Source organism: Trachypithecus francoisi, unplaced genomic scaffold (assembly GCF_009764315.1).
Source record: "Trachypithecus francoisi isolate TF-2019V2 unplaced genomic scaffold, Tfra_2.0 Contig01579, whole genome shotgun sequence".
Lineage (NCBI taxonomy): Eukaryota > Metazoa > Chordata > Mammalia > Primates > Cercopithecidae > Trachypithecus > Trachypithecus francoisi.
In genome coordinates, this window is record NW_022681442.1 from 28,293,617 (window position 1) to 28,317,179 (window position 23,563).

Sequence of the window (23,563 nt, forward strand, 5' to 3'; positions counted from 1 at the left end):
ACGCCCAGGTAATTATTGTATTTTTTGTGGAGATGGGGTTTTGCCATGTTGCCCAGGCTGGTCTCGAACTCCTGGAGTCACGTGGTCCACCCACCTCAGAATCCCAAAATACTGGGATTACAGGTGTGAGCCACCACACTTGGCCCCAGTTGATTTTTAAATACTTTTTTTTTTTTTTTCTGAGACGGAGTTTTGTTCTTCTGCCCAGGCTGGAGTGAAGTGGTGTGATCTCAGCTCACTGCAACCTCCACCCCCTGGGTTCAAGAAATTCTCCTCCCTCAGCCTCCCGAGTAGCTGGGATTACAGGTGCAGGCCACCATGCCCAGCTACTTTTTGTATTTGTAGTAGAGATGGAGTTTCACCATGTTGGCCAGGTTGGTCCTGAACTCTTGACTTCAGGTGATCCACCTACCTCTGCCTCCCAAAGTGCTGGGATTACAGGCGTGAGCCACCGTGCCCAGCCTTAAATACATTTTAAAAACTATTTTATGTTTGTCCTTAGAGCCATTAATGGTGGCACTGGTCCTCTGCTTGAGTTCACAGGTAAGTTCTAGAAGTTTATCCCCACAACTATTTGTGACTTACATTAACTCTGGAGCTAAACTTTGGGCTGTAGCTTGCGGACAGTTGCTCAGATTTTGCCTCGTTAGCCAATGCGGTAGAATGAATTCTAAGTGTCCTGGATTGACCACCTCTTGTAGAATTGTCCCTCTGTAATATGCCCTCATTTCCTGACCCCTTGATGGGAAGCTACAGAATTCCTTTGCTGAATTGTAAGAAAGCCCACCCCCACCTCCCCCTTTTTTTTTTTTAATAGAAAACTAGTACCCAAGTCTATGTAATTTTTGTCAGAAGCAGAGGTGATTTGTGGTTGGCTGGGCCCAAAGTCCAGTTTTGAGATACCACCACCTCCTGGCAATGCAGGAAGGCAGTGGCTGAGGCAGTCTGCAAGTGTAGCAGTTTGCCTGGAGAATTTGGTGTTGCAAAAGGTTTCTGGGACAGAGAAACCTTAAGTAAAACATGGTGAGAAAGAGATGAAACAAGATAAAAAGAAAGATTTCTACTTCCTTCAGCAAGGGGATTTATGTAGAAGGGAAACATAAGGGCCAGGTGTGGTGGCTCCCACCTGTAATCCCAGTACTTTGGGAGGCTGAGGTGGGTGGATCATTCGAGGTCAGAAGTTCGAGACCAGCCTGGCCAACATGATGAAACCCCCATCTCCACTGAAAATACAAAAATTAGCTGAGCGTGGTGGCACATACCTGTAGTCCCAGCTACTTGGGAGGCTGAGGCAGGAGAATCGCTTGAGCCTGGGAGGTGGAGGTTGCAGTGAGCCAAGATCGTGCCACTGTACTCCAGCCTGAACAACAGAGCAAGACTCCATCTCATTAAAACACACACACACACACACACCCCACATAGGGAAGAAAAGCAAGCATTGTAGAGTCAGAAGACAAGGGTTCAAATCTCAGCCCTGCCACTTCCTGTGTGATATCAGACCAGGGTCTTAACCTTGATTCTGAGGTTCTACTTCATTTGTAAAATGGGGATACAAATACTACACCTAACGAGTGGTTGTGAGGTTTATATAATTCTATGTTTACTACCTCATATAGCATCTGACACATAGTAAATAGGTACTAAAGTCTATTATTAATAAGTCTCAGGATGCAGGGGATATAATTGTCTAATGAATCTGAAAGTCATATGGGATATCACTAGCACATGCTGCAGACTTTCCCCTCATCTCTTGAATTCATTTTGTTGTCTTGTTTACATAACAGTTGATGTCACTTGCTTTCCTTCCCTTGACCTCTCTGCTTTGATTCTGAACATTTTCCATGTTATCTATTATGAATTAATCATTTTTCAACTCTGTAAGTTACTCCTGTTTTTTTTGAGGCAGGGTCTCACTCTGTCGCCCAGGCTGGAGTGCAGTGGCGTGATCTCGACTCACTGCAGCGTCCACCTCCTGGGCTGAAGTGATCCTGCCACCTCAGTTCCCCAGTAGCTGTGACTACAGGTGCCACCACAGTTGGCTAATTTTTATCTTTTTTTGAGAGATGAGGTCTCCCTATGTTGCCCAAGCTGGTCTCAAACCCCTGGGCTCAGGCCATCTGCCCCCCTTGGCCTCCCAAAGTGCTGGGATTCCAGGCGGGAGCCACCACGCTTGGCCAATATCTTTCTTCTATAAATGAGTTCATGGCAATTAAGGGTGACTGATTTCTGAGCTGAAGCTGAGAAATCAGTCAGAGCCAGACTGACTCTACACCCAAACAGTGCTTCTCTCAGTGAAAAGGCAGGAACCACAGAACACGAATTATGTTGGCGGGATTCATGTGACTTTTAATTTCTTATTTTACTAGTGTCTTACAGTAAGTGTGAGGAGTAAAGAGAGGGATGGGGTAAAAGTAAGGAAGGAGAGAAAAGTATCTTTCAAGTTCCTTGAACTATTGAAGCATGTGCCAGGATAAGAAAGTTCAGTAAAAGCATCATGTCCTTATTGCCAGAGCTCTTAAAGGAGACATGAACAGAGACGGGGCAACTCTTCAGCTCTGGCAGAAGTGACTGCTGGACAGAGAACGAATCCTGCATCAGCCTTGGCGCACATGAAAGACTGGGCAACGCAGATGCTACACAGTTGGGCAGATGAAGAGCTGACTGTCCAGAATCTACTTCTAGCAAGCAAGTAGGCGCATGCACACCCCTTCTCTGGTCTGGGTGTCTCTTCCTCTCCGGCAGGACCCCACCAACTGTGCAGCCATGGGGTAAGTGTTGGGGAAGTCTTTTAGAAAAGAGAAAGATTTCTTTCTTATGTTTGCTGGTGGTGTTGATTGACCAGAAGTGGTTGTTGTTTTTTTTTTTTTTAACTTTGGTACGGTAGCATTGTGTTCTGGTGACAAAATATCCTACACTTAGCACTTGTAAAAGGCATAGGAGAGTGAAAGCGAGGCCTTTTTAGGACCTAGATTAGTGGGAAGGGGAATACGTGGATTCTAAGTGTAAGGGGATGAAAAAGCTAATTCTATATCACCACAAATGAACTGACACGGAAATGACACCTTGGCTTTTTCCACTCATAGAAACACTCACTTCCTCTAGCTTATACTACTAAATCTAAGGTCAGTTTCATCACAGTTTGGAATAACTATTTACTGTGCTTCTAAAGGAAAGGTGAAAAGCTACATCCTTAATAGTTTTTTTATCCTAATTAAATGGATTTGTGTAAGCTGAAAGCCTAAAGTCTAGGGATTCTTTTCATTATTTTATATGTTGGGAGAAACCCTTAAAATTCATCACTGCCATTTTTTTAACCTACAGAATTGAAAGAATATGAAATGGGCAGGGATAAGTAATTACACGAATCATAGACATGGTCAACATGCATCTAATTTTACCCACTGAGCAAAGAGAGCAAATGGGGGTAAGTTATTTTGAGAAGAACCGAAATATGTTTAAATGGGAAGAATACTACACTAGACTATTTTTTTCCTACATGGAAGAAAAGGATATATGCAATTGAGCGAGGTGGAAGGTGTCCCTTAAACAAACGCCTATTATTTGTGAAATAGTTCTATCAGAGTGGAATTGGGTGTGGACCATTAGTTTATCTTTGGCAGTGATCTTACGTTTTAGGTATCTAGAGTAAGATTATTTAGCTGGGTAATGGCTGGGTCGTGTGAATAGTTTTAATTTCAGTTCACAGCAAATGACGATGATCACAGATTTAGCACCTTAGTTTGTACTTCCTCTGCACCTGAATCATCAATCACTGTGAAGCATGAGCTGAAGGTCAGAAAGCTGTATTCTTAGATAACTCATCTGTGATTGCTCCAGGACTGCAGTTTACTTCAGTCTAAGGGGTGGTTTTCTTATTATAGAAGGTAAGTATTCAATACTAAATATGAGACTGAAGCCTTAAAGATATTTTATAGTGGTGGCAGGTGTTATGGTTCAGGAATAGGCTGTTTAACAAGTCAAATGCATATCATTCCCTCTTAAGCATTAACTTTTTCGAAGCAATGGAATTATATTTTTTGGCTTGAAATGGTGGTTTCTTCTCTATTTCATTTCTCGGTTTTCTTAGGAGATATCACTGTCTCCTCTAATATTTCTTCAAAACTTTCCCCTATCTGGGAGGTTTTCTTAGAGGCTACCTTAGATGCCTCCTCCTCCTCCTCCTCTTTCTTAAGTGATAGCCCAGTGGATGAGACTTTGGAGGTTGCAGAACTGAGGATTCTAGATGGGAGCAGATAACTTGGATTGGGAAGTGGATTCAGCCCCGAAATGCTTAACCCACTGGTGCTAAAACGTGTCTCCTCGCCTTCCAGCAGTTTCCTGTAAATCCAACAGAGAAAAACTCTTAGGAAGTCAATAACTTTTTCCCCCTAGAACTCAACTCTCCAGTCCTGATCCATTTGAGAGAGATTCCAAAGGACTTTGGAGTTTCTTCATGAGATTGAAACCAACAAATATTTAATTTCAAAGCTCAAAGACTTGGACCGCATGCATACACATGCACACACACACAGTCCTTCAGCACCAGCTATGTTTAAAGCATTGTCAAAGGGAAACCTATCCTATTCACAAATACATTCCAGGAGGAAAACCTACAACTCCCCTTGGTCACATCACACCTATTTTTGGCAATTAGCAACAAAGCTCTAGGGAGAAGTAATTTTCCTAATTAACACCTTAGCTGCAATAGGGATAAGGAGGTGAGATGTCCACAAAGGTGGTAGAAACTGCTTTATTCAAGAGATTTGTACTTTTTCAGTGTATAAGAGTACAAAAGGGCCAGGCGCGGTGGCTCCAGCCTGTAATCCCAGCACTTTGGGAAACTGAGATGGGCGGATCACGAGGTCAGGAGATCGAGACCATCCTGGCTAACACGGTGAAACCCCGTCTCTACTAAAAAATACAAAAAATTAGCCAGGCGAGGTGGTGGGTGCCTGTAGTCCCAGCTACTCAGGAGGCTGAGGCAGGAGAATGGCGTGAACCCAGGAGGCGGAGCTTGCAGTGAGCTGAGATCCGGCCACTGCACTCCAGCCTGGGCGGCAGAGCGAGACTCTGTCTCAAAAAAAAAAAAAAGAGTACAAAAGGAATAGAACCAGCAATAACAAAAGCCAGTGAATGACACTATTTCAGATAACAGATTTTTATCAGTGTGACTGAAAGAGTCCTATAAAAGAGTGGCCCCCAAACCATGTTTCTCATAACTCTTAAGAATTTTTTAATCTTTTTTTTTGAGATAGAGTTTCACTGTCTCCCAGGCTGGAGTGCAGTGGCATGATCGCAGCTCACTGCAACCTTCATCTCCCAGGTTCAACCTATTCTCCTGCCTCAGCCTCCACAGTAACTGGGACTACAGGTGTGCGCCACCACGCCTGGCTAATTTTTGTATTTTTAGTAGAGACGGGGTTTCACTATGCTGGCCAGGCTGGTCTTGAACTCCTGATCTCAAGTGATCCACCTACCTCGGCCTCCCAAAGTGCTGGGATTATAGGAGTGAGCCACCGCACCTGGCCCCAAACCCTATTTTTAAAGTTACGAGTCTGATGGGTTTCTATTTTAACCTCTGTATACTCACATTATCCCCTTAAATCCTTTCAGAGGTACACAGAATACTCTGGGACGAGTAAGATGGAGCTGGATTATATCTAAGTAGAGGGACGGAGCGGTCAGCTCAGCTGAAAGGGGCCAGTGATGCCCTTCTTCCCTCCCTCACCAGTCAGAAGCCAGAGAGACTAGACCCACTTATTTGGGCAGTATTGCCCCTAGGTGACTGGATTTACTTGGGTAAGCAGGCCCCTTTGCAATACCTGTAAGCTGCTATCTCAATGTCAAGAGCCATTTTGACATTGAGCAAGTCCTGGTATTCCCGAAGGTGGCGTGCCATCTCACTCTTGGTGTTCCTCAGATCATTCTCCAGCTGCCCAATGCTATCCTGAAAAGTAACATATCCAAAATAGTTAGGTCAAACCAGCTGAAGTTCCTCAGGATTTCCAGAAGGCAAGGATTCCCAACCCTGACTACACATTAAAACCACCTACTGAACTTATAACTTGCTCATATCCAGGCCTGTCCCTGAGCCCAGATCCAGATTCACTGGTTCTGGGGTGGGGTCCCAGCATTTGCATTTTTTTCATAAAGGTCCCCAGGAGATTTGAACTCATGGTGAGGACTGGGAACTTTTACCCAAAGGGCAAGTGAACACCTGCCCTTTTCAGGATAGCCACAAGGCATATAGTTCTCAACTGAACATGGAGATGATTTTTTTTTTTTTTTACACTTACCATTCCTCCCTTGCTTATTGTATTGCTGCTAAAAAAAACTCTGTTGTAGCATGTGCTTTCCAAAACCCAAAGCCTCAGTTTAGCAGCTTAGATTCAGAAAATTCCAACTGTGGAAAGCACAGAGAGCTTTCCAGCAAGACCTCTCCGCCTCCATTCATTTTGATGATTTCCTAGAAGCCTGCTAATCAGTCACTTTACTGAGAGCATTTTACAGTATAGGTAAGGAGAAAGCAGAAATACTCCACAGAATTTTTTAAAAACCAAGGCATGGAAGAGAAATTGCTTTATATTTATATATTTATAGTCCTTGAGCAGCCAGAAGGAATTTTTTTTTTTTTTTTTTTTTTTGAGACAAGGTCTTGCTCTGTTGCCTAGGCTGGAGTACAGTGGTGTGGTCACAGCTCACTGGCAGCCTCCAAACTCCTGGGCTCAAGCGATCTTCCTGCCTTAGCCTCCCCAAGCAGCTGGGACTAACAGGTGTGCACTACCATGCCTGGGTAATTAAAAACAATTTTTGTTTTGTAGAGATGAGGTCTTATTTTGTTGTCCAGGCTGGTTTCGAACTCCCGGCCTCAAGAGACACTCCTGCCTTTACCTCCTAAAGTGCTTAGATTACATGTGTGAGCCACCATGCCCAGCATGGTCTTTTCTTTTGCTTCTTAACTATACCAAGTTCATTGCTGTCCCAGGGTCTTTAGGCTTGTTATGTCCTCTATCTAAAATGTCAGTCTTTACATGGCCAACTCCTTGTCATAGAAGATTCAGTTCACCTGGGCTTGGTGGCTCACAGCTGTAATCCCAGCACTTTGGGAGGCTGAGGCGGGAGAATCACCTGGAGTTGGGAGTTCGGGAACAACCAGACCGACATGGAGAAACCCCGTCTCTACTAAAAATACAAAAAAAATTTTTGTACAAGTGCCTGTAATCCCAACTACTTGGGAGGCTGAGGCAGGAGAATTGCTTGAATCCAGGAGGCAGAGGTTGCAGTGAGCCAAGATTGTGCCACTGCACTCCAGCTTGGGCAACAAGAGTGAAACTTTGTCTCAAAAAAAAAAAAAAGATTCAGTTCAAATGTCCTCTCCTGCCGGGCACGATGGCTCATGCCTGTAATCCCAGCACTTTGGGAGGCTGAGGCGGGAAGATCACCTGGGGTCAAGAGTTCGAGACCAGCTAGACCAACATGGAGAAACCCCATCTCTATTAAAAATACAAAAATTAGCCGGGCGTGGTGGCGCATGTCTATAATCCTAGCTACTAGGGAGGCTGAGGCAGGAGAATCACTTGAATACGGGAGGTGGAGGTTGCAGTGAGCCGAGATCGCGCCATTACACTCCAGCCTGGACAACAAGAGTGAAACTCCATCTCAAAAAAAATAAACAAATAAATAAAATGTCCTCTCCTCAGACAGGTCTTCCTTTGCATCCAATTTAAGTATTCACCCTCGACCAATCCAGCACTTTATTTTACTTTAAGCCAGAGCAGCTGCTGGCCCATGCAGGAACCTTGTGCAAATTAGAAAAAGATACCCCCAATGGGAGAACAAATTAGAAAAAAAGCACTCAGTTGAATGCAGCCACCCTGCTCTTAGCTCTTACCATTATATGAAATTATCTTCCTCTTTTTTTTTTTTTTTTTCCGAGATGGAGTCTTGCTCTGTTACCCAGGCTGGAGTGCAGTGGCGCAATCTCAGCTCACTGCAACCTCCGCCTCCTGGGTTCAAACAATTCTCCTGCCTCAGCCTCCCGAGTAGCTGGGATTATAGGTGCATACCACCACGCCTGGCTAATTTTTGTATTTTTAGTAGAGTGGGGTGTCACCATGTTGGCCAGACTTGAACCCCTATCCTTGTGATCCACCCGCCTCAGCCTCCCAAAGTGCTGGGATTACAGGCTTGAGCCACAGCGTCTGGCCCCAGCAATTTATTAGTTTATACTAGTTTATTTTCTGTTGCTTTCCTCTAAAACAGACTTTTACAACTTTGGCAGTATTGATGTTTTGGGCTGGCTAATGATTTGTTATTGTGAAATGCAGGATATTTAGTAGCATCCTTGGCTGGATGCCAGATGCACATACTTCCCTCTCCCATTTGCGACAACAAGAAAATGTCTCTAGGGCATGGCGCGGTGGCTCATGCCTGTAATCCCAGCACTTTGGGTGGCTGAGGCAGGCGAATCACTTGAGGCTGAGGTGGGAGAATTGCTTGAGCCCAGTAGGCGGAGGTTGCAGTGAGCCATGATAGTGCCACTGTGCTCCAGTCTGGGTGACAGAGCAAGACCCTGTCTCAAAAAAAAAAAAAAAAAAGGACACAATGATTGGGGGTTATTTTTAAGAAACAGTGATGCAGGATCAGACGCGGTGGCTCACGTCTGTAATCCCAGCCCTTTGGGAGGCCGAGGCAGGCAGATCGTGAGGTCAAGAGATTGAGACTATCCTGGCCAACATGGTGAAACCCCGTCTCTACTAAAAACACAAAAATTAGTTGGGCGTGGTGGCACGTGCCTGTAATCCCAGCTACTCGGGAGGCTGAGGCAGGAGAATCACTTGAACCCGGGAGGCGGAGGTTGCAGCGAGTCAAGATCATGGCATTGCACTCCAGCCTGGGCCACAAGAGCAAAACTCCATCTCAAAAAAAAAAAAGAAACAGTGATGCAGATAAACATATCAGAAATCTCAAGAAAGTAAGTGTTGACAGGCCCTTGAAACTCCCCTTGTGTGTGAATGATAAAGCAATGGTGAAAGGTAGGGCTAAGACATCAGGGGGTACAAACTTCCAAATCAAGAGAATTTGCAGAATTAAAATTCCTGTCACCTACCTGTTCTATAAATATTGACAGGAATACTGCAAAGAAGAGACTCAATTGACTGATGGGTACAGAGCAAGGAATGACAGCCAGTAGGAAAAATACACATTATACTGGACCATGATGCATACATTTCAAAGTGTGTTAAGAGATCATGAGGTCTTAAAGAGATTTTTACCAAGAAATTTTACCTGATAGTTCCTATTTGAGGTTACAATCAATTCTGCTACTGACATATTAGGGACAAGAGAATCAATATTACTGTGGTAAGAGGGAAAAGAGTCTAGGGTGAGGGAAAAAGGAGAAAGAAGAAAATATGATTATGCAAAGAAGGAGGAGGAATGCTATATGAAGATAAGAGGAGGATTTCATCAGGAACTTTGGGTTGCAGTTTTTGCTCTGCCACTAACACCCATTGGACATCAGCCTGTTTTCTACATTTTAGTTCCTTCCAATCTTCTACTTCTGCATACAGAAAGTTATAATGTTTATTCTTTTTCTAAGGTGTTCTAAGATCCTCAAATTAGGATTTCACTTTAATATATCTCACATATACATTAATATATGATGAGTCCATTATCTGTTAAATTAGTAGGCATTAGAACAGCATGACACACAGGAAGAACTCAGTAAATGTTAGTGATTTTTATTCTTGATAATATCATACCACGTGGCCCTCTATCCTTTTGATGATATGGAAAAATTAATTACAAACCCTCATTATTACCAACCCCTTAGATAACAAAGAAAAGTAAAGTAATGTATAACAATACTTTAATATTGGATAGTTGGAGGCATATACCTTAAAGCACTAGATTTTTTTTTTAATAACAATTTTGAATAAAAAGCCTTTCTAAAGTGGCTTATACCACTCACAATCAGGACATTAAACATAATGCCACCTTCCACAGTAATTAAGGATCATGATAATAATCAATTTTAAAAATAATTCGTTGACATCTTTTAGGTCAACTGAGGTATATTAGGCTGTTTAATTCTACCCTAAATGGCCCCAAAGTGCACTGTTTGAAATAGTATGGATACTCATTGATTTTCTTTGTTCTGAAAGATGAACAGATCTGCTGTTGCTCATTCTTAACAATGCCTGACTCCAGTGGTCCCCATTCTCCATCTTGCTGCAGTCTTGAAACCAAATAAAAAAGCATTTTGAAATCATGCTAAGAATGAATAGGCTGGAGGCAGTATAGGTGCCAAGTTCCTAATGTGTGGCTTAGAGATAGATGATATGTCTCATCAGCAGGTTAATTAGGTCCTTGCTTAAAACATGATTGTTGTTTCACAGCTGTGTTTTCTGAATAAGAGGTGGTTGGGGAGCTGAGCTCTAGACAGATGAGATTTCCTTGAACTTCTATGTTGCAGATTTCATAGATCTATTTTAGATCTATTTTACAGATCACTGTAGAGAAAAGCACAACTTTGCTCCTTTCAGAAGGAACTGTGCTGTGTGCTGACCATTGATTGCTCTTCAATGTCTGGTCTCTTTGTTTGTGCTCTCCTCCCCACATCAGGCTGAGTCTTGCATTGCCCTTCAGAAGCCCTGCCAAAGATGGCCTCCAGCTCGAGATCTGAGCAGAGCGCTGCAGTCTGTCCCCTCCCCCAACCACGCAGCTGCTGCCGGCTTAGCCTGAGGGAACGGGAGAGCGGCACGCCCAGCTCCAGCTGGGGTCTCTCCTGGAGGAGCTAAGACAAACGCTGAGCATCGTGTCCATGGTTGGAAGGATGCCGGGTGGAATAAGAGAAATGACTAGCCACACTAACATCTGCAGTGGTGAAGAAGAACGACAGAGCTGTGGATTTCAGCACGTTTGGGGGGCCCTGGGTCAGGGGGGCAGTGGTGAATGCCCCACATCTGATTGAAAGAGGCTATTTAGAATTACTGCTCTGCATAATCAACTTTAGTGGGGACAGAGGATTTTTATTTGTGGTTCACCATGCGTGCTTTATTCTCACGCCTATCTTTCCTTTGTCCCCATCTTTTTCTTTCCTCCACCACACTCGAAAATCCTGCATTATAAGTATCTCTGTAAACTACTTTACTGGAAGAAGTATTTTAGATCAGTGTACTCCAAAATCAGTCTGAGGACCAACAGGATGCAGCACTTTTATTGAAAAATGCATATTCCTGGGCCCTACCTGTGAACTGCTGAATCCATATCTTTGGGAGTGGGCCTGATAATTTTTTTTAAGCCCCCAACTGACCTTAGAGTGTCACTGGGTTTAGGATCCACTAGTTTAAATTTATTTCTATAAAGAGGCTATCATGGTAGCCCAGGTGACAGTAATGCAGTAAGATAGGGAGGGGCAAACAAAACAAAATGAAACAAAAACCAAGTGGAAGAGCTTAAAAAGATCAAATGTAGCTAATTTTAGAAATGGATCTATCAAGCTATGGATTTATATGCAGCCACTGTCACCTCCAATCTCCAAGGGGCCAGCCCCTTCCTGCTATTTAATTAGGCTGTACTCCAATCTCATAATGGAGAGAAAAGAGCAGACTTGGCTTGTCTCCCTGGAGAGCATTAACCTGCAGTGATCTTGATCATTCAGCAAAGTCTTTCAAGGAAAGCTTCAACTTTCCAAGACTGACCACAGTGGACGTCTGAGACCCCGAGTACCCGCAAAGAATGTCTTTTGACATCTTTAACAGAACTGGGACTCTAAAGGTGCCAAAGTGGCTATGTAGGCACCAGAATTGCCCTATGTCAGAAATGGAAACCCCGTCAGCTTTTTATGCAGAGGGGAGTTGCATTTGGCTTTTGAAGACAATAGCCTGAGCTCTTCCTGATCTCTTCTCTTGCCTGATTCAGACTCTCTCATACACTATTGTGTACTTACTGTGTCACCTTGAATCATTTTTTACCCTTTCAAAAGTGTAAGGTTTTTTTCCTCAAATAGGCTACCAGCTCTCTGAGGCAGAGAAGATGTGACTTTAATGGGGCCTTCCTATGTTTCATAGAGGGTGTCAAGTTTGAAAAGAAAAATGGCCCTACCATTAATCTCTGTAGCAGAAGAAGAACAGTCTCCCATTACTGCAGTGAAAAGTGGGGATGAGATGAGAGGGCAAGAAAACAATGGCTAACTCTCACTGTAGAAAGGGAAGCTTTTCACCTTGGTCAGCACTGCTAAGATTGTTAGAACAGTCAGAGACACCCTTGTGGCATCAGGCCTTTAGGATCTGCAGGTAAGGCTTGAGCCCCACCTTAGCCTTAGGTCCCAAGGATTAGGGAACCAGCTCTCTGTTGTCTGACCTCCTCTTCCACTCCCATCAGCAGGTCCTCTGTGGCTCTAAAGGCTCAAGCTGATGGGGGCAGCACCGCAGAACTGCAGATACTGCAGTTTCTCTGTTGTTTTTGTTTGTTTCCTGTAGACCATGTCTGGATGACCCTACCATCATTGTCTAATGATGAAAGCCTTTTACAGCAAACAAGCCAGGCAAAACTGTCACTACCTCTTAGAATGTATGGGCTATAAAAAGCAAACAGAGAACATGGAAAAGCCCAATTCAGCTGGCAGCCCTGAGTAAGTTATCCTTTTTTTGTAGAAATACTGGGCTAGCCCTCCAGAAGACCACCTAGCTCGTCCTTGGAGGCTTCTAGAAGAAAAATGAAGTCTCAATTAGCCAAATGTGATTAATTCAGGCCATCCAGGGGTTATGGTACATAATGAAAAGTTCAAGTTATGGATTTTGAAGCAGAGATGGAAGTATTATTTGAATGATAATGCAATACCAAACTAACCTAAACAGTTCAAGCAGGCTTTTTTCCTTCATCAGAGGAAGTTATTTGTAACAAACAGCAAATACCTGCACATCAGTAAGAATTCTTTAGCTTCTGATTATAAAATGTTACTTTTGAGATTTCATTCCTTTCTTGGTTCTATTTTACCTGTGTTCCAAGCCCTATTAATTTCACCAAATGTAAACTTTAATCCCAGCTAGAATTATTGCAAGTTTCTGAATTATTGTCATTCAAAGGAGCTTTTATTGTACCTTGAAACTGAACCACACTATTTCAATTCTTTTCTACACCTTCCATTTACCCTGTCTCCTGCCTCTGTGCCCTTTGCGGTCATAATCCCAGAATGTCTTACACAGTAAAACTGAAGATGCAGTGGCCTTTGTTGGGAAGAGATAGCCAATCAATACCTTCACAGAAGCTTAGAGGACAGGGAAAGATGGAAAAAAATACATACACTAGAACAAAGAAAAACCATCTCTGTGACTTATCACATACACTTAAGATGAAAAAAATATTAACAAAATAGGAATTTTGAAGTGGGACCTCATAGCTGCTGAGCAAATTAAATGGTTTTTGTTTAGTGCTAAGCCATCCATGAAAGCCAAAATTGATGTTGTCTATGAGGTGACCTCTGATTGCAGGTAGCCAAGACTGATGTGTTGGTGTTGCAGGAAAAAAAAATCAAAGCAGTTAATTGTCTAGAGATTCATAACTGGGACACGAGACGGGAGAGACATCATTTCCGAGATGGGAAGGACTCGAGATCAGCACCGTGGACAGCGCCCCGACCTTTCACATTTTGCCAATAGGCGAATGCTTTCTTTAGGAGGAAATGTCAGCTGGTGGACAATGGAATCGTGTGTGTGTTGGGGGAAGAGGGTAGAGCAGGTTGGATGCCACTAGCTCAAGCATCGCTCAGCTTGTTGGCTCCCAATCTCTACTTTTTGGAGGGCGAAAGTCAAGAAAATGGAATAGGACTCTTCCCAGTTCAGTATCGCATTCTTCCTTCAACCCTGAAGTAGACCATACTCCATAAATATCTTCTAGGGCGCACAGAAAGCCTTTCAAAGTCAACCAAACAAGCCAGATAGCCGAGACAGCCCCGCCCACGTAACCTGCCCCGTTGGGCTCAGTCCTACTTTGGGTGGGGCACTGTTCTCCGGGTCGCCAGTGTGTGTAGGCCCGCTTGCTGACAGACAGGCAGAGTTTGGTTTTCAAACCTCAAAGAAACTTAAGGGCTTATTTGTTCGAAGGGCTGGGGCTGGGACATAAATGAGGGGCATTCCCTAAAATTAACAGTAAAGACTCCAGGGCTTTTTGTTTACCGGTGCCTCCAGCCGGGGCTCTTCTTTCCTCTCTTCCCTCCCCCTAAGTCCTGGGGCCCAGTTTTACCAGAGGAAGCAGGTACGCGCGGGAGAGGACAGGGCGCCCCTCCCCAAGCCCAGCCCCGGCCCTTACCTGGTAGCCAGCCACCTCGGCACTGTGCCGCTCCTCCAGCTCCAGGATCTGCCTCTCCAAGGACTCGTTGGCCCCGCGCAGGCCCTCGATCTCGATGGTGCGCGCCTGCAGCTGGCGCCAGTACTCGTGGATCTCCTCGCGGCTCCCCCGGATGGCCTCGGTGCTGCGCGCCGCCTGCTCGTTCAGGTTGGCGAACTTGGACTTGTACCATTCTTCCGCGGACTGCAGGTTCTTAGCGGCCAGGGACTCATACTGGGCACGGATCTCCCTCAGCGCCGAGGTCAGATCTGGTTTAGCCACAGCCACGTCCACCTCGGCCGCGGCCTGCGACGACGCCTGAAGCGTGGCCAGCAGCTCAGCTACCTCCTCATCGTGCACCTGGCACAGGAAGGTCAGCTCGTCCAGCAGCGACTCCACCTTCTTTTCCAGGTCCAGGCGGGCCAGCGTGGCGCCGTCCACGTCGCGCTGCTGCGCCTTCAGGGCGCGCTCGGCGCCTTCGCGTCCGCGGCTCTCCTCCTTGCAGCGCGCCCGCAGCCGCTGCACCTCCTCTGCCAGCCCGTCGCGCTCCAGCAGGGCCTGCGCGCGCGCCGAGCTGGCCTCCTCCAGCTGCGCGCGCAGGTCGCGCAGCTCGCGCTGGAAGAGCTCGCCGACGCGCGACGGCTCGGCGTGGCGCTGTCGCAGCGCGGCCAGCTCGGCCTCCAGCGCGCGGTTCTGCGTCTCCAGCTGATGCACCTTCTCGATGAACACGGTGAAGCGGTCGTTGAGGCCCTGCAGCTGCTCCTTCTCGTTGGTGCGGAGGATCTTGTACTCGTTGGTGCGCGCCGCTGCCTGGCTCAGGTCCAGCCCATCCGACGCCGGCGGCCGGCGATAGGCCAGGCCGAGGCCGAGGAGGCCACATTGCTGCGGGACAGCGACTGCGAGCTGAAGCCGCCCGCGCCGTCGGCCCCGGAGAGGCGGGCGGACAGGCGAGAGCCATCCCCGAACACCTTGCGGTAGGAGGAGGAGGAGCACAAGTAGTGCTCGGAGCTGAAGCTCATGGTGCTGGGATCCCGGCCGGACGTTCGGCTTCGGCGGGAGCTGCAGAAGAAAGGAGAGGTGCGGCTGGCAGGGCGCGGCGGGGCGGTGCGCTCCGGCTTTTAAGGCGCTGGGGCTGGGGCGGTGCGTTGGGGGCGGAGCTCCTGCTCAGAGTCTGGCAGGGAGAGGGAAGGGGGGCATCCAGGAGCGGGGGCGGGGAGGCGCAGTGACTACCGCAGTTGCGCGCGGGACGACCTGGGGCACGGGGACAGGGCCGTCTGCGTCGGAGTCACCCTTTTCTGCAGAGCCTCTCCCCAAGAATCGACTGCTTCGGAAGTGACTCGAGCGGAGGGGTGCCTAAATGACTGAGGTTTCCCATCCGGAAACCACACAGCTCTGTCACATCCCTTTACCATGTCCCCTCTTTCTTCTTTAACCCACTGGGAAATTAGGGGTTTCTGGGAGGTGTCCCCTACACCCACCGTCATCCTGGATTCCAGAGGGCGAGGCCGTGTTTTTCCAGTTACAGTGGGGACCCGCAGGGCGAGGCCTTGTCCCCTCTCTCAGGTGGCTCAGGGTCCCCAAGGAGAAAGGTGGGTGATGCTACGTCAGAGAGCATCTCTCCAGCTGCTCCTCTGCAGCTCCAGGGGAGGCTCTGGGCGGAAAGATGTTCGGCAAGTGCCTCTCCCAGAAGAGAGGGGAGATGGGTAAAGAAAGTGACCCCGAGCTGCGGGAAGTGGGGAGAAGCAGCGGTAGAGAGGGGAAAAGAGGCCAGACTTGGAGAAACAAGAGGCACTGGGAATGGCTGGGGCTCATCGATAGGGCACTAAAGCATGGCACAGGCCAGGACCACAAGCTGGTGGAAAGGGGGCTGCAGACTTTTGTGTTTAGAGCATTATATTTAAAAATATTTCGAAAGGAACATTTTTAAACCAGGAGATTTCACCTGAAAAGAAATTGGATTTCTGGCTTCTTCTGAAAACGGGAAGAGCTGGGATGCCCACAGTGGGCAGAGGTGAGTTGCCCTTGCCATTTGTATAAGAAGTGTGCTCTCGTGTTCACCACAGTCCCTGCCATTCTCCACTGAATTACGCCCACCTTCTTAATTCATTGACTTTACCTTTCTGACCCGGTGGGCATTTGAGATTTCAGTCTGTGTAAATCCAGCAGGGTAGGTCCTCACCTGGCTTCGGAGAGCCACTGCCTGTGGAGATCCCTTTTTGGAGAAAAGAGATCCCTGCAAAAAGATTAAACTTCAGGAGTAGGGGAGAGGGCTGGTGACTGAGCCGGCCTCTTCTGCCACATGGAAGGGTTGGTGGGACGGGTTGAGAATCAAAGAATGGGATCTGGAAAGAGGAAGGCTGGGAGGGGTCAGTGTGGAGTCTGTAATATGTACCCACTTTCAAGCTTCTAACATCATTCAGGATGTGGATATGGCTTTGGAGAGGGAGTAGGAAGACCTTTTTAGTTATATTCCAAAATTCCAGACTGAGAGCCTGTGCAAGGATGTGATGGATGGTTTCCTGCAATCCTCTCCCTAAACCCAACTCATATCCTGTTACTGGTGGATGTGAAAGCGTTCCTTTCATTTGAAAGAGGATGATGATGACCATAATTCTTTGTACCTATACAGCTTACAAAGCACCTTCACATGCCTCAGCTCAAGCTTTCATGACTCTTGGGAGGTAGGTGTTGTTACCCCACATGCTTAGTAAGTGGCAGAAGCCACAATTCAAACCCATTGCCTCTGACTCTGAGTCCAATATTCTTTCAATTACAGACCAGCATGCTGATTTGTTATTGGCCAAAACTCTTCCAAAGCCCACCTAGTCCTATTCTGGCTGCATAGAATTTTTTTTTTTTTTTTGAGACAGTTTCACTCTTGTTGCCCAGGCTGGAGTACAATGGTGCGATCTCAGCTCACCGCAACCTCTGCCTACCGGGTTCAAGTGATTTTCCTGCCTCGGCCTCCAAAGAAGCTGGGATTATAGGCATGCACCACCACCCCCAGCTAATTTTGTATTTTTAGTGGATACGGGGTTTCTCCATGTTGGTCAGGCTGGTCTTGAACTCCTGACCTCAGGTGATCCACCCGCCTCAGCCTCCTAAAGTGCTGGGATTACAGGCGTGAGCCACTGCAGCCGGCCGTGCTGCATGGAAATTAATGAGACTTCAAGAGTCTCACTGCAGGCTGGGCAAGAGGTCTCCAGGCTACTAGTACTGAAAGTCAGCAAAATATCCTGGTTGAACTTCCACCTTTCTTTCCCTTCCCATCCTCCAGTGGAATCAGTACCCCAGAGGCAAAACACACATAGAACAGAAGAAAGTGAGGCAAAAGGCCTAAATATTCCAGCAGAGTGGCAGTTGCCCTGGCAAAGCTGCATTTTGCATTTTCTCAACAGTTTACCTGAGATTCCAAACTGGTAGTCCCCTGTGGGACTTATGCCTCCCCTTTCTTGGCATTCCACCCCACAGGCCCAGATGTTTGGCTTTAATAATTTTAGCACAAAGCTGTCCTGCGAAGGAGTGATCTTGGCTGAGCCTCAATCCATAACTCTTTCCAGCTGGCCAGGCCTCCTGAGGGAGTTCCCCGTGTGTGCCAGGGCTGTGTCTTCATCTTCTTCTAATGGCACACTCAGACACCACAGACACGTTGTCAGTCATCCTCAGTTCTCCCCAAGGCCACATTCTCCAGTCTCTCTGTGGCATTTGGCAGTGCTGACCACTCTCCTTGGTTTTAATGACTCAGTTCTTGGCCTTCTGCTCTTCCTTTGTAAACTCTTTCTATAGGCCAGGCGCCGTGACTCATGCCTGTAATCCCAGCACTTTGGGAGGCTGAGGTGGGAGGAGCTCTTGAGCCCAGGAGTTTGAGACCAGCCTGGGCAACATGGCAAAACCCCATCTCTACCAAAAATACAAAAATTAGCTGAGTGTGGTGGTACATGCGTGTGGTCCCAGCTACTCAGGAGGCTGAGGCAGGAGAATTGCTTGAACCCAGGAGGCAGAGGTTGCAGTGAGCCGAGATCGCGCCATTGCACTCCAGCCTGGGCAATAAGAGCAAAACTCTGTCTCAAATAATAATAATAATAATAATATAAACTCTCTTTTTAATATATTAGATCTCCCAGAAGCAGGGAGGCTTATAAAGTTTTCTCCCTGAGAGATCTAGTTTTGCATCTAGCCAAGAGTTTTTCCTAGCCAAGTGACCTCAAGCACATTGCATTTATTTGCTAAGCCTTAATTTCTTGAAATCGTCTATGAACTTTCAATAAAACAATCCCCAGAGTGCTTTGCAAACCTGGCTGATCATTAGAATTACCTGAGAACTTAAATTCAGATTCCCAGGCTTTACCCACAACCCACTAAATCTAGGAGATTGAGATCCCTAGACCTACCATTTCTCATGAAATGACTATGCAGTTTAAATGAGATTATGTATACAAAGCAGGCATCGCAGTACCTGCCGTGTGCATGTTCAGTAAATGGTAGCTGTTAGAACTATCAACTTCTTCAATTAATTCATTCAAACATTCAAATGAATGTTTATGTCCAACGTCCTGGAGTAGGTGCCTTCCCCATAGGAATAAGGCAGATGTGGGCTCTGCTTCCATGGGAGTGGCATTCTAGTAGGAGAGACAGAGATTAAGCAGCTAATTACACCATTAGTTGTTAATTACACTTGTGACAAGTACTCTGAAGGGAAGTACAAGTTGCTGTGGGGCATACAACTAAGGCCCTAACCTATGCCAATGAGTTCCAAACCCCTATTTCCAATTTCCACCTCCAAACTCACATATCTAAGTGCCTGTTGGATATCTCCTCGTGAATGCTTGCTGGTCTTCAAATACCATAGATCTGAAAGTGACCTTATTATCTCCCTCTTCTCCTCCCCTCCCCCTTGCTTCTTGATCTTCACTTTGTCCCACTCCTGTTCCTCTGCTTACATAGTTCCTTCTTCCTGGAATTTCACCCCCGGCCATACTTCAACTATTGAGATCCTTTTTTTTTTTTTTTTTTTTTTTGAGACGGAGTCTTGCTCTGCCACCCAGGCTGGAGTGCAGTGGCCGGATCTCAGCTCACTGCAAGCTCCGCCTCCCGGGTTTACGCCATTCTCCTGTCTCAGCCTCCCGAGTAGCTGGGACTACAGGCGCCCGCCTTGTCGCCCGGCTAGTTTTTTGTATTTTTTAAGTAGAGACAGGGTTTCACCGTATTAGCCAGGATGGTCTCGATCTCCTGACCTCGTGATCCGCCCGTCTCGGCCTCCCAAAGTGCTGGGATTACAGGCTTGAGCCACCGTGCCCGGCCTTTTTTTTTTTTTTTTTGAGACGGAGTCTCGCTCTGTCGCCCAAGCTGGAGTGCAGTGGCCGGATCTCAGCTCACTGCAAGCTCTGCCTCCCGGGTTCACGCCATTCTCCTGCCTCAGCCTCCCGAGCAGCTGGGACTACAGGGGCCCGCCACCTCGCCCGGCTAGTTTTTTGTATTTTTTTTAGTAGAGACAGGGTTTCACCGTGTTAACCAGGATGGTCTCGATCTCCTGACCTCGTGATCCGCCCACCTCGGCCTCCAAAAGTGCTGGGATTACAGGCTTGAGCCACCACGCCTGGCCAACTATTGAGATCCTTAAGGCTCAAAAATGCTGCCCCTCCACTTGGTATCTCCAGTGGAAGGTGATCCATCCTTCCCTTGAACTCTCCTCCTCCTACCCATAGTGTTTGCAGCACTCACATGGCTCATAATGAACATAGTCTTCTACTGTAATTATTTGTATGCTTGTCTGAATTGAAATGGGAGCTGTGTGCAGTAGCGCACACCTATAGGCCCAGCTACTTGGGAGGCTGAGGCAGGAGGATCTTTTGAGCTCAGGAGTTTGAGGCTGTAGTGTACTGTGATTGCACCTGTGAATAACTGCTGCACTCTAGCCTGGGCAACGTAGTGAAACTCCATCTCTAAATATTAAAATAAATAAATAAATAGATAGATAGGTAGATAGATAGATAAATAGAACTGGAAGCTCCTTGAGCACAACTCATCTTCTACATCTATATATATATCTCAGCACCTATCACAGTATTAAACACGTGAGGTGAAAAAAGGGTTTGAAAATGCTTTCTCATACAACCACTTGGGAAAAGTCTTGGGCATGACACTAAGAGTGAGATTCATAAAAGAAAAAAAAAACAATACTTCTAACTTCATCAGAATTAAAATCTTTTGCTCTGCAAAAGTTCCTATTAAGATGATGAAGGTGGCCGGGCACAGTGGCTCACGCCTGTAATCTCAGCACTTTAGGAGGCTGAAGTGGGCAACTCACGAGGTCAGTAGATCAAGACCATCCTGGCTAACATGGTGAAAACCCGTCTCTACTAAAAATACAAAAATTAGCCGGGCGTGGTGGCGGGCATCTGTAGTCCCAGCTACTCGGGAGGCTGAGGCAGGAGAATGGAGTGAACTCGGGAGGTGGAGCTTGCAGTGAGCCAAGAACGCGCCAGCCTGGGTGACATAGCGAGACTTTGTCTCAAAACAAAAGATGAAGTCTGGGCATGGTGGCTCAGCACTTTGAGAGGCCAAGGTGGGCAGATCATGAGATCAGGAGTTCGACACCAACCTAGCCAGCTTGGTGAAGCCCCATCTCTACCAAATAATTAGCTGAGCATGGTGGTGTGCACCTGTAGTCACAGCTACTTGGGAGGCTGAGGCAGGAGAATTGCTTGAACCTGGCAGGCCGAGGTTGTAGTGAGCCGAGATTATGCCATTGCACTCCAGCCTGGGCAACAGGCCACAGAGTGAGACTCCGTCTCAAAAAAAAAAAAAAAAAAAGAAGGTGAAAAGAGAAGCCAAAATATTTACAAATTACAGCAAATGTATCCAGAATATGTATCCAGAATTTGTAAAGAACTTTCTTTTTTTTTTTTTTTTTTTTTTTTGAGACGGAGTCTCGCTCTGTCGCCCAGGCTGGAGTGCAGTGGCCGGATCTCAGCTCACTGCAAGCTCCGCCTCCCGGGTTTACGCCATTCTCCTGCCTCAGCCTCCCGAGTAGCTGGGACTACAGGCACCGGCCACCACGCCCGGCTAGTTTTTTTGTATTTTTTAGTAGAGACGGGGTTTCACTGTGTTAGCCAGGATGGTCTCGATCTCCTGACCTCATGATCCGCCCATCTCGGCCTCCCAAAGTGCTGGGATTACAGGCTTGAGCCACCGCGCCCGGCCTGTAAAGAACTTTCTAAACATAACAGAAAGGAAATGAACATTCCAATTAGAAAATGGACAAATGACTTGAATAGGCATTTTACCAAAGGGAATATACAAATGGCAAATAAGCACATGAAAATATGTTCAACAGGCTGGGCGTGGTGGCTCACGCCTGTAATCCCAGCACTTTGGGAGGCTGAGGTGGGCGGATCACGAGGTCAACAAATTGAGACCATCCTGGCCAACATGGTGAAACCCCGTCTGTACTAAAAACACAAAAATTAGCCAGGCGTGGTGGCACGCAGCTGTAGTCCCAGCTACTCGGGAGGCTGAGGCAGGAGAATGGCATGAATCCAGGAGGCAGAGCTTGCAGTGAGCCGAGATCGTACCATTGCACTCCAGCGTGTGCAACAGAGTGAGACTCCGTCTCAAAAAAAAAAAAAAGAAAGAAAATATGTTCAACATACCTATCACAGAAATGAAATTCAAAGCACAATTATGTGACACTATATAACTACTAGAGTGGCTTAAACGCAAAATACTGACAATACTAAGTGCTTACAAGGATGCAGAACAGCTGGATCTCTAATTTATTCCTGCCAGAAAAGCTGGTGGGGATGTAAAATGGTACACATACTCTGGAAAAACACTTTATAAAGTTAATATACATTTGGCTGGGCACAGTGTCTCAAGCCATTACTGTAATCTTAGCACTTTGGGAGGCCAAGGTGGGCAGATTACCCAAGCTCAGGAGTTCAAGCGCAGCCTGGGCAACATGGTGAGACTCCATCTCTCCTAAAAATACAAAAATTTAGCCGATCATGGTGGTGTGCACCTGTAATCCCAGCTACTCGGGAGGCTGAGGTGGGAGAATCACGTGAACCCAGGAGGCAGAGGTTGCAGTGAGCTGGGATTGCGCCACTGCACTCGAGCCTGGGCAGCAGACCGAGACTCTGCCTCCAAAATAAATAAATTAATGAATTAATTTAAATAAATTAATATATATTTACCATGTGACTCAGCAATTTCAGTCCTGAGTATTTAGCCTAGAAAAAGGAAAACCTATGTTCACACAAAAATGAGTATACAAATGGTCATAGCAGCTTTCTATATGATGTACTAAAATAGGAGACAACCCAAATGTCTTTCACCAGGTGAGTGGATAAACAAACCAAGATACATTCATACAATGGAATACTGTTCACCATTAGAAAGAATGAACTATTGACACATGAAACAACTTGGGTGAATTATAAGGGCATTTTGCTGAGTAAAAGCTAATCTCAAAATGTTACATATTACATGATTCCATTTATAAAACATTCTTGAAGTGAAGAAATTATAGTGATGGGGAAAAGACCAATGGTTGACAGCAATTAAGGTTGTAGGTTTGTGGGAGGATGTGACTATAAAGGGGCTAACAGGAGGGAATTTTTGTGGTAATGGAACATTTCTGCTACTCAAATCTATACACGTGATAAAAATTCAGAGGGTGGGAGAGGAAAGAGAGAAACCTAATGAAATCCAAATAAGGTCTGTAGCTGAATTAAGGTGTTGTATCAATGTCATTTTCCTGGTTTTGATAATGCACTATAGTTATATAAGATGTTATCATGGGGGGGGAGCTGGGTAAATGGCACATGGGAACTTTCTGTACTATTTTTGCGATTTTTTTTGTGTCTTAAACTATTTCAAAGTAAGACATACATAAAAATAGGCAAATGTTCTTAGGAGATACATACTGAAGTTTTAGGGTTGCAGTATCATAATTTATGTAACTTACTCTTAGATGGTTTGGCAAAAATGCTGTCCACACTTACCACGCACATAAATGTACACAGAAGGGGGAGGTAAAACAAATGCATCAAAAAGTTGACCATTGGTGAATTTAGGTGAAAAATGTACAGTTGTTTATTGTATTAGCCTTGCAACTTCTCTAGGTTTAAAATTTTCAGAATAAAAAGTCAAGAAAAAAAATTTTTTTTTTGAAACAGAGTCTTGTTCTTTGCCCAGGGTGGAGTGCGGTGGCACAATCTCAGCTCACTGC

At 46.1% G+C, this 23,563-nt stretch overlaps 1 protein-coding gene across 1 annotated transcript; it reads right to left on the reverse strand.

The window, feature by feature from the left end:
• Window positions 1-2,320: 2,320 nt before the first annotated feature.
• INA (internexin neuronal intermediate filament protein alpha) lies at window positions 2,321-15,350 on the reverse strand. The gene is given in 4 exon segments (XM_033184092.1): window positions 2,321-4,338; window positions 5,823-5,947; window positions 14,314-15,203; window positions 15,206-15,350. Coding segments are annotated over 4 exon segments (1,470 nt in total). The 3' UTR covers window positions 2,321-4,028.
• Between the last annotated feature and the right edge of the window lie 8,213 nt (window positions 15,351-23,563).